The sequence below is a fragment of the Thamnophis elegans genome, chromosome 5 (genome assembly GCF_009769535.1).
Source record: "Thamnophis elegans isolate rThaEle1 chromosome 5, rThaEle1.pri, whole genome shotgun sequence".
In the NCBI taxonomy this organism is placed as follows: Eukaryota; Metazoa; Chordata; class Lepidosauria; order Squamata; family Colubridae; genus Thamnophis; species Thamnophis elegans.
The window spans coordinates 80340042-80351504 of record NC_045545.1 but is presented as its reverse complement, the minus strand read 5'-3'; the positions used below and the strand labels follow the sequence as shown (position 1 = coordinate 80351504).

The 11463-nt window shown below is 43.8% G+C and overlaps 1 protein-coding gene across 1 annotated transcript in view; it reads left to right on the top strand.

Annotated features, from left to right (window-relative positions):
* The first annotated feature begins 2477 nt into the window (after positions 1 to 2477).
* Positions 2478 to 11463, top strand: part of ATP9A (ATPase phospholipid transporting 9A (putative)) — a 102521-nt gene continuing 93535 nt past the window's right edge. The window contains 1 exon segment of the mRNA XM_032218112.1: positions 2478 to 2618. Within this exon segment, the coding sequence (XP_032074003.1) occupies positions 2551 to 2618 (68 nt within the window). The 5' untranslated portion in view covers positions 2478 to 2550.

Sequence of the window (11463 nt, the reverse complement as noted above, 5' to 3'; positions counted from 1 at the left end):
GCTCATATTTAAATGATTGTCCGCTAGGATTCCAAGATCCCTCTCATAGTTACTACTATTGAGCAAGGTACCACCTATACTGTACATCAGGGGTGGGTTTCAACCGGTTTGCGGCGGTCCCTGCGAACCGGTTGGTCACCGAACCCGGAAGTAAGTAACTTCCGGGAACGGCGAAGGGCGCGCCCGCCCGCCCACGGTCCTTACCCGGTTTTGACGAGTTCTGCGCTTCCACGCATGCGCAGGACGCATACAGCGCCTGCGTTATCATCCAGGAGCAGCTGGAGCATCGCGCAGACGCTAGTACGCATGCGTGCACCGCGCGCGTGCACGAGGACGCCGCCGGCCCCGTTCCAACCGAACTGGTTGGAACGGGGCAAGAAACCCACTCCTGCTGTACATGTGCATTTTGTTTTTCTTTCCTAAATGTAGAACCTTATTTTTTTCACCATTGAATTTCATTTTTTTAGATAGTGCCCAATGTTCAAGTTTGTCAAGATCCTTCCATATCTTAAGCCTGTCTTCTGGAGTGTTGGCTATTCCTGCCAGCTTGGTGTCATCTGCAAATTTGTGTTCTCAAATTATGATACCTCTACCTCCATGTTTGATATTTGGAATGAGGGTCTTATTGTGAATAATGGTTTTGGCAATCATAACATCAAACTACTTTTTTATCTCACTATTTTTCTAATAGTGAAGCTATGGTGAAGACATTCTGAGATTCTCCATAATGATCCTCATTCTTCCTAGATGCTTTAGAAAATGATTTCCTAGTTTCTCCCAAACATTTTGGAGCCTTTCTGCAAAGACTTTGATGACTGAACAATACAGGGCATTAATTATGAAGTTGTTGTTCCTGGTAAGCCAGGGAAAATGGCTGGATTACAAATGGTGGGTTACTGGATATTTATTGAAGTATTGATTTGGCAATTATATTGTTACATGTTGTTATGTTTACTAGTTTGGAACTAAGCCCCTCAGAACTAGTATGATTGAAACAGTATAAAAATCTTAGTAATAAATAAATACAGGTACAGTGCTGAGATTTATGGGTGGTTTCCTATGTAAATATAATCATCTCAACTCTGATTACATTATTCATTATCTGTAAGGTGATTGTTGTTAGTTGCGAAGTCGTATCTGACTCATCACGACCCCATGGACAATGCTCCTCCAGGCCTTCCTGTCCTCTACCATCCTCTGGAGTCCATTTAAGCTCACATTGACTGCTTCAGTGACTTCATCCAGCCACCTCATTCTCTGTCGGCCCTGTTCTTCTTTTGCCCTCAATCGTTCCCATCATATTCTCTTCTCCAGTGACTCCTTCCTTCTCATTAGGTGGCCAAAGTATTTGAGTTTCATCTTCAGGATCTGGCCTTCTAAAGAGCAGTCAGGGTTGACCTCCTCTAGGACTGACCGGTTTGATCACCTTGCAGTCCAAGGGACTCGCAGGAGTCTTCTCCAGCACAATAGTTCAAAGGCCTCAATTCTTTGGCACTCAGCCTTTCTTAAGGTACAACTTTCACAGTCATACATTGCAACTGGGAAAACCATAGCCTTGACTATACACACTTTTGTTGGCAATGGGATCCCTCTGCTTTTTTGTATGCTGTCTAGATTTGCCATAGCTTTCCTCCCTCAGCAATGGTTATGGCAATGCTATGATCTAGCCCTCAAAATGCATCGTTTGGGGTTGCAGACAAACAAACAAAAAATCAGTGCATGGGAAAGGAAAATCAGTGCATGGGAAAGGAACCGTTCAAGCGGCTGTATATTAAGCTTTCCCCACGGATGATCTGAATGTATCCTAAGGAGGAGCCGGGGAGAGCCGGTAAGAGAGGGTAGGTTAGCGCAGTGTTTTTCAACCTTTTTTGTGCAAAGGCACACTTTTTTCATGAAAAAAATCACGAGGCACACCACCATTAGAAAATGTTAAAAAAATTTAACTCTGTGCCTATATTGACTATATCTAAAGTGTTTTTCCCAGGGCACACCTTACACTATGTCACGGCACACTAGTGTGCCACGGCACAGTGGTTGAAAAACACTGGCTTAGCGAAGAGAAGCAACATCTCCTCTGAAAGGAAGGCGAGGGAAGGATTTAGCAAGGAGGAATGGTGTCTTCCGAGTCCACAGTCTAAATCCCTGGGCCAGAGCCGCCACAAGCCTGCAGAGCAGAGTGGCGGGAAGGTACTGCGACGAGGGAGGGAATAAAACCGGCAAGAAACGCAGCCGGGGAAGCGCCCCCCCCCCCACCTCGGCGAGGAATGAGGAAAAGGCACCATCAAAAAAACGGCCCTCGCCCACTTCCCACACCCGGCTCGGTGGGCTCCGGGGGGAAGGGGAGGGGACGGCGCGAGCCGGCGTGAGAGTCCGCGTTACCTGCGCGGCGCCGCCCAGCCCCCAGCCCGCCCTGGTTCGGCAGGCAGCGGCGCGCTCTCCTCCCGGCGCGGAGAGCCTGGGTGTGGGCCGGGCGAGGCGAAAGCTGGCGACGAGCCGAACCTGCTCCGCGCTCCTCCCCCGCCGGCGCTCCTCGGCCCGGCTGCCGCGGTCATGACCGATAACATCCCTTTGCAGCCGGTCAGGCAGAAAAAGCGGATGGACAACAAGCACCGCGGCGGGTAAGTTCGACGCCCGATCTCCTCCTCCTCTGAGGGCTCGGCCTCCCCTTCCCCATTCAAGCTTCGCCTCGTCCGCCGCCGAGGCAGCGAGCCTCAGCCATGGCTGCTGGGCGCGCCGCCCCGGCTTTTGGTTCCCGGGCCCCAATCGGCTTCTTCATTTCGCCCGCCCTACCCGGTGCTGCTATTTCTTGGGGTTGCTTTACGGGGAAATGCCGCTGGGTCTGTGCCGGCCCTGCAGAAACGGCGTCTCCCGAGCCGGCCAAAACGCTCTGATAGCGACGGTGGAGGGTCTTTCCATACCCGATTCCCTATAAATGCTGTATACGGGGCAGCGCCTTCCCTTCTCCTGCCGCCTTCCCCTCGCCCGAGCCGGATTCCGCGGATCGTTTTTTCCCACCTTTCTCTCTCCCCCCCCCCCCCCGACTCTGTTGTAAACACCCGTTTCGATACCGCCTCAGTAACCGCCGTGTTTCCCTCGCGTTGGGGAAGAGCCCAGTCGTCTTAGCAGGAGAAATAAACCGGGGAAAAGGGTGGCGAGGGACCTGGGCCAGAACGGGCGGTGGGAGGGAAGGCTGGACAGCAGAAACTGACAGGTTGATTCTGACGCCATTTGTAGGTGGCACGCCCAGGCAGAGGCTGCCATTCCAGTCTCAAGAACCTGGATGAGGAAGGGAAGGGAGAGAAAGAGGCGGCTCTAGCCGGCAGTGGCTCTTATCTAGTGCCAAGCTGGGAAGGAAGGAAAAAAAAGGAAGGAAGTATCTCTTTGTAGATAGTGTCTACAACCAGGAGGATTCAGATTTTTCAGATTTAATTTATTTGTATGCCAACAATAGGGAACAATAGGGACCTACACCAAATATGAATTTGGGAGTGGCTCAACCCCCTTTTCATTATTAGGCAGCTCAGCATGTAAACTTTGGGCTGCTACTCTTTGGCATAAGTCTAATGCAGGGATCGCAACCCTAAAACACTCAAAGCGCCATTTGGATCTGTCTCCCACAGAAAAGAAAACACCAGGAGCCACAAACCCCTTTTGACATCTAAAATGAAGATAGCATTGCATTTTTTTTTACCTTTATGCTATGTATTAAAAGAAAAGCTATAGTGTGTCGCATTTATGAAATCAATGAACTGCTACAGAGAAAACAGTTTTTTATTTCTGCATGCAACAAAAACATTTTGAACTCCGGAAAAAAAAAAGATGGGTCGAAAACCTCAATAAATAGCGTGCCGGTGGATATTGCACATTGGTAGTTGTGACGCATATTTTGAGCGTCGGAGCCGCAGCAGAGGAATGAAAGACCCACATGCGGCTCCAGAGCCACAGGTTGCAGACCCCTGGTCTACTGCATCTTCTAGAATAATCCTGCCAGAGGTATCCGCATTAGGCTAAACTTGTTCCATCTGAGCAATTAAAATGCTTTTTCTCCACCTCCCAGAAATGACTTCCTTAATGGCTGATTTCTGGAAGGTTTATTGTATAACATTATACCTGTCCATCTGGAACATCTGACCTAGAGTTGTTGTTTTTAACCTGGGCTACTGGATATTTTCTGCCTTTAAAATTCCTTTGGAAGCTGTCAAATGAAATAGCATATTCCTTTCCTAGTCGATTTCTTTGTGTAGCAGTCAAGTCATCATAGCGTTGGGCTTCAAGAATAATTTATACTTCCTAGGAGAGGCCTCTTTTGTTTCTAAGTCAATGTGTACCATTTGTTGTCAGGCACATTTTATAAGCCCATATTTGCATTGTGAGGAAAAGAAGAGGCATGGAGGGTGAAATGTAAAACAGAAGAATGTTGAATGACGCCTACAAATGCAATCTATAAACGTTAGAACACCAGGTTTCGTGTGCATAAAAATGTGTTTCATTTATTAATTATTCTGCTTTGGGGGGCAGGAAGCACTTAAAACCAAGTAACGACTTCTTGTATGGAATTAAAAGATATAGAATGGAATGGAATGAAGTGGAATGGAATAGAATAGAATTATTTATTGACCAAGTGTGATTGGATGCACAAGGAATTTGTCTTTGGTACACATGCTTTCAGTGTACATACTCTGTTTCCCTGAAAATAAGACCTCTCTGCATAATAAGCCCAATCTGGCTTTTGAGCGCATGGGCTAAAATAAGCCCTCCCTCAAAAATATTGTAACACAGCAGCAGTCATAAGGTGGCCATGGTCGCTGCCTCCTACATCTCAAAAATAATAAGACCTCCCCGAAAATAAGGCCAAGTGCTTATTTCGGGGGTCAAAAGAAAATAAGACCCCGGGGAAATATGGTAAAAAGACCAGATACATTTGTCAAGAAACATAAGGTTAATGATAGTCATAGGGTAAAAATAAGCAATCAGGAAACAATCAATATCAATATAAATTGTAAGGATGCAAGCAACAAAGTTACAGTGAGTCATAAGTGGGAGGAGATGGGTGATGAACAATGAGAATATTAATAGTAATGCAGCCTTAGTGAATAGTTTGACAGTATTGCGGGAATTATTTGTTTAGCAGAGGGATGGCGTTCTGGAAAAAATGTTCTTGTGTCTAGTTGTCTTGGTGTGCAGTGCTCATTTTGAGGGTATGAGTTGAAACAATTTATGTCTAGGATGCGAAGGTTATAAATCATTCACAGTAAACAGGTGTGTCATATATGTTCAAATATATAGGACTGTGTTACATAAATGCAATATTTACTTTGATTTATGAGATGAACGTTTATGAGATGAAAGTTCTAAGCCATTCAATTATTGCACAAAAAAGTCAGCGACAAGATTTGATCCAAAAAGCAAAGGGCAAATCTGTGCAAAAGGTAAGGTCCCTTTCAAATCAAGCTCAACTGATAGTGGGTATTTTATCATCTCTCTGTGTTTTTTTTGGCTGGCTTACAAAAGTAGTTTGGCAGTTCCTATTACCAGTATGTATAAATGAAGTAGAAATGGGAAAAGATATGGCTGCTCCATTTGTGCTTCATTGTGCTCTGAAACCCCTTTTGGCGATAAAGTTCAAAGCATTGTACAATTAGAAATTCATGCATTCTTGTTTTATTAGGTTTTGGAGAGGCGTGGATAAACTTTATATATTATTAAAACCTACCTCTGCCCAACTTCAAATAACCATTATTGAAATGAGGGTGAGAAATGTAGGGTGACCAATACAAAAAATATGTAATTTAATTTAAAGAATAATTGTGGGAGAAATGATTACCCTCTCCATTCAGAAACAGAAGTGTCATTTGCTACATATATACCATACATGGACAGTGTATCAGAGGTGGGTTCCTACCTTGTTCAGCCTGGCTTGACCCAGGCTGGCTCCACTCCCAAACAGGTTCCCTGATCACTACCGTCACCATCCTTTTTTTGAGTTCTCCGCATACACAGAATAATTTCCATTGAACTGTGCATGCATGCACAGTGCACATCCAGTGTGCGCGCACGCATGAGCCACATGCACAAGCGAACCGGCAATAATGCTGGCTGAAACCCGCCCCAGAAAGAAAGATCTTTATTACGGTCAAAGACCAGCAATATACATTTGTTTTTACACTATATTAAAAAATACTAACATTAAAATATAATTAAAAAGTATTAAGATTAAAAGTGGATAATAACATTATGGTCCAAAGATTGTTAAAGGTATGTCCAGATAATTTGTACAAGATAGTACTATACTGTAGCCAATTTTTTTCTTATGGACATTGCAGCTGCACAGAACTTTGCCACTGCATACGTGGTAACCGGGTTAGTGTCCTGGAGGAGAAAGCCTAGATAAAAATTGTCTGCCCTCCCTGGCAATCTCTCTAATAAGGGGAGAATATATGCAGACCTACAAGCTCTGTATAGCTCGCAGTGTAATAGTACATGTGAATTATCTTCCACTTCTCCTTTACCACATATACAAACTCGTTCGGCTACAGGTGTTCTCTTATACCTGCCCTGGAGGAGTGCTGAAGGAAGAATGTTAAATCTGGCTCTGAAGAAAGCTATTCTTTGTTTTGGAGAGATCAGTATTTAGATATCTTGCCGATTCCCACACACCAGGGACGTGCAGTCACTAGAGGCAGGGGAGGCGGGGCCTCACCAGTCTCCTGAGGGAAAGGAAGAATTTTAAATATTTTTTTTAAATAATTAAAGCTAGGGTAGTTGCTACCAGATTCAAAGTCACAGTGGCTTGGTGTCTGCTCTCAGTGTTAACTATGGGAGGAGGCCAGAGAACTCGGGGCCTCTTTTGCCTAAGGAATTGTTCGCCTTTTAAAAGTTAAGGAGGAGTTAAAAACCGAACACTTTCATATGCAAAAGAGGCACTGATTCTCCCGCCTCCTGATCGGGGAGCAGCGAATCATGCCTTATGAGCACGCTTACGTTGAGCACGCTTACGTTGGGCGGACAAGAGGAGGGTTGAGAGAGTTTCCAAAGCTGGAAAAGGTGGATCAGGCGGAGGGAGGGGGGGATTCAAATTTATTGTAATTTAATTTGTAATTTGTAATTTAATAAAAAAATAAATTTTTTATTGTGAGGTTTGTGTGTTTTTTTTTTCTTTCTTCACAGCGGTGGGGTCGGAGGAGGCAGAGGGGTGAGGCGGCGGAGCACGGAAGCGGCAGGGACGTTCTCGCCACTGTGTTTCAACAGGACAGGCGTCTCGCATTTATGTCCACCATAAACGCGAGACACCTGGCCTGTTGGACACAGTGGTGGTGGGGGGAGGAATTGGCTGGGTGGGCTGGCTGGCTGGGGAGGGGAGACCCCTTTAAAGCCCAGCATCGAGTGGGGAGAAGGAGGAGGAGGAGAGCGGTGAGTCCAGGCAGGGAGCAGGTCGGGCGGGGGTGGGTGGGCTGGCTGCAGGCCGGGGCAGCAGGATTGTTCATCGGAGGTGGGGGGGCAAGGCGGTGGAGCGTGACGGCGGCGAGAAGCAACACCCCCACCACTGTGTCCGACAGGCATCTCGTGTTTATGTCCGCCATAAATGCGAGACGCCTGTAGGACACAGTGCCGGGGACGTTGCTTCTCGCCACTGCTGCAGGCTTGCCTCACCAACGGTAACCGTCACCGCATGTCACTGCCACACACCCTGTTTGATTCTGTCCCTACTGTGGAGAGGCAACCTATTTAGTTCTTCTTGGAACTCCATGTCCCTCATTCTATTGATTACTACTTGCTTTGCGTGCTCAAAGCCTAGGGACATTAAGAATAATGGTGAGAGCCCATAAGAGCCCAGCTTGTGATCAATTGCTTGTTTCCAGGGGGAAGGGAAATTGTCAGTCAACACTAGTGGGGACAGTCCCTCTGGAAAGAAATGCATTTTAAGCCAATAAATGATCATCATCTTCCAGGCTCTTACTTGAATTTGAGGCATGCCTGTCTCAATTCTTAACTGGGCATTTGGAGTTCCATTGGGAGCAGCTAAGATGGCTTGTTTGAATGGTTTCTAACAAGTCTCTCTTTGAAAGGATTCCTGTTTGTGCCCCGTAAAGAATTTGTGCCAATGTTTTGGCCTCAAAAAGTCTTAAGGCAGCAGGTACTAACTGACCTCCACCTGTATATGTATGCATATCTATATAAATAATATAGCTGCTTTGATCTAAAAGAGGTAAGAAATACCACTACATCTGATAGTGGTCGGACTCCCATTCTTCTTGCTTCAGTTCTGATAGCTAATGATGAGGAGTGATCTGAGCTGTATTAGCAATGCCTAGAGGATCATCCATAAAATGGCTAGTAGATCAGATCACAGATGGTATTGATCAAGTTAAGTGAGGTAACATTTCAAATAGCAAGTAATATGGAGGGAACAATAGCTACTTCCTCTTGGCTAATATCCCTAAATTGCCCTGAGCTTTTTTGCTTTATTTCAGTAATTTTTCAATTCCCAGAATTCTATGATTGGCTATACCAACTGGGAAATTCTGGGAATTGAAGTTTACACATCTGAAAATTACAAGGGTGGCAAATAGCACTCTACTCAATATTGATTATGTGCCATTACGTCAGTTTTGAGTCTTGGCAACCACTAGATATATTTTGTCCATCATGCTCTGACACTAACCTGGTCCTTCCAACAGTGAACTCCTCACTACTGTAACTAAGTCCATCTCCTTTGTTTGCTGGTCATCCTCTTCTCTTTCTACCTTCCTAGCATCAGAGTCTTCTCCACAGAGCTAAATCTTATGTAATTGTCTAGAATAGCATAAATTAGGCCTAGTCATTCCTAAACTCAGGCTCAAGGTTTACTTAACCTTTCGTCCTTCCAAGATGGGTAAAATGAGGGCCCAAATTGTTGAGGGAAATATGCTGAATCTGTAAACCGATTAGAGAGGGCTGTAAAGCATTGTAAAGCAGTATATAAGTCTAAGTGCTATTGCTATTACTGTTGTTTGATGATCCATTTCTTGATTTTCTTGTCTAACCACAATATTCCCATTCTACTGGAAAACTAAGTTCTAAATGCCATGTAGAATCCCTTGTGTCTCTGTCCCCCACTTCTACTTGTAGAAGCATCTCTTTCTCACTTATGCTGTGGAGTAGTCAGAATTGAAATGATCCTCTAAGGTAGAAGAACTCATTCCTAGGATTAGATGAATGGGAGTTGATGCCATCTTTGTTCCAAGATGCGAAGTTTCTTGGGTTTTCCTTCAAAGGCTGACTCATAAACCATTTCAGTAGCACATACTTCAGTTTCCTGAATACCTAAAAGACTAAAGAGCACATTGAAGAGCAGTAAACATATTATAGCTAGTAGCTGATCATAAGGATGGATATTTGGTTAGAGGTATGATAACACCCAGCATTAGAAAATAACATAGCTGAGTGAAGTGGATTAATCTGGTGATTCTGTTGACCATTGGTGGGATTCAAACATCTTTACTAGTGGTTCTGTGGGCATGGCTTGGTGGGTGTGGCAGGGGAAGGTTACTGCAAAATCTCCATTTCCACCAGATCAGCTGGGACTCGGGAGGCAGAGAATAGATGGGAGCAGGCCAGTTAGAGGTGGTATTTACCGGTTCTCCGAACTACTCAAAATTTCCGCTATCCTTTATCCAGAATTGCTGAAACCTACTTCTTCTGTTGACATGAAAAGCAAACCTCATGATTGTGAAATGTTTAGGCCAATTAGCACTCCATTGCTGCAGTTCTCTTTCTGATGATTATACAACTTCCACTGGTGTTTTCACAAACTCAGTTGTGTATTTTGCCTTGTGAGTAATGCTTGCAGTAATTATATTGATATAACCTTAGCTCCAATGCTGTTAGTTACAGGCTGGAGAGTCTGGTTGTTCCAGCTGGGTTACGGAAGTGATTTTTCCTGTAACCATCAAGAGCTGTTGAGAGCATAGAAGTGTAGCATTATTATTATTTTGTTCTCAACTGTCTACCTTCCTGACCTCTGGAGTTTTTTGTTTTTTTTTTTTGTATTAGCTAGTTGAATTTCAGAGGACCAGCTTAACTTTTCATTATTCCACTTTATTTCCAGTAGAGATGAAAACATCTGATTGGTAAGCACCATTAATTTGATATATTTTTGGTGAACTGAAAAAGTCTTCAAAGTAGGCAACCAAGCCAGTTATTATTTCTAAGACTTAGTAAAAAAAAAATTAAGGTTATTTAAATTACAAAGGGGCCATATCCTTTAGAGAAGGCACCTCCACCTGTGTTTGAAGAATAGGAAAGGCTTCTTAAAAGGCAATACCCGTAGTGTCTGACCCATATATATATAATTCCAAATTCCCAGTTATGGTTTGATCATTCCTCCTCCTTGCTCTATCAAGCAATCTCAAATATATTGATCCAGTCTAAAATGTTGGCCTGAGTCTGGATCGCCTAATGTGTTTCTAATATATTCATCTTTATATATGTATAAATCTCTATGGGTGTGTGGGTGTGTGGGTGTGTTCCAGCATAACTCTGGAATGCCTTGAGCAATTTCAACCAAACTTGGTACACAATTGTCTGGAAACAAATACTGTGGGAGTAAGACACCTCTAACACCCCTTGGGGGGGTGTTCTGTTATGATACAGCCTGTTGTGCCTTCAAATGGCTTCTACTGTACTACCGTAAAATGGCTTCTACTGTACAATGGAGTTGCCATGGTAATGGCTTCACAGTACTCCACAAGGGGGCTCCCTCTGGTAAGGGAGAAAATCCAACATTAGAAATTACGTTTGGTCCAGATATTTTCCCCCTTTAAATAAATACTTGGACAATGCTAGGTTATCAGCTAGTTTATTATAAATTGCTAAATCCTTGTCATTTTTAGAACTGAGAAAGACCAGGAAAGTGTATCATTTTCATTTTTTTAAAAAAAATTATCAGCAGTTACGCTAGCATTATTTATCATGTTTTGATAGTATCAGTTCAGATTGATATGCTAATTGTCCTATTTATGGTAACCTTTTTCTTTATGGTTTGTCACACAGTCAGCCAAATTTTCAGTCTGAGTTTGGTAGTTGTCTGCAGATGAGTTCTTCCCAAGGACCTGAGCTAAGCAGATGTAGATGTTTGATGGCGTTACAGATATTTATCACTGTTTGTGTTGCAGGATGTAAGATATTCCAAGCTGCCTTATATCATCTTATGCATGAGATAGGGGGCTGTTTCAGAAGACAACATTGAACCCTCACTAGTCCCCAGTAGGAAAATTAGATTAGTCTGACCCAACTCAAAATGATGGTATTTAAAGTCTTAAAGGGGTTGAGGTCAGATTACTTGAAGGATTATTTCCTGCCTAGACTTCAAGATCATCTTTGATAGTTACTAAAAGCAAGAGCTTTTCAGTGATGAAACATGTTTTGCTAATTTTTAGGCATAATTCAATGCCTTTTAACTGTTTTCAGTGTTGTGGTTTTAAT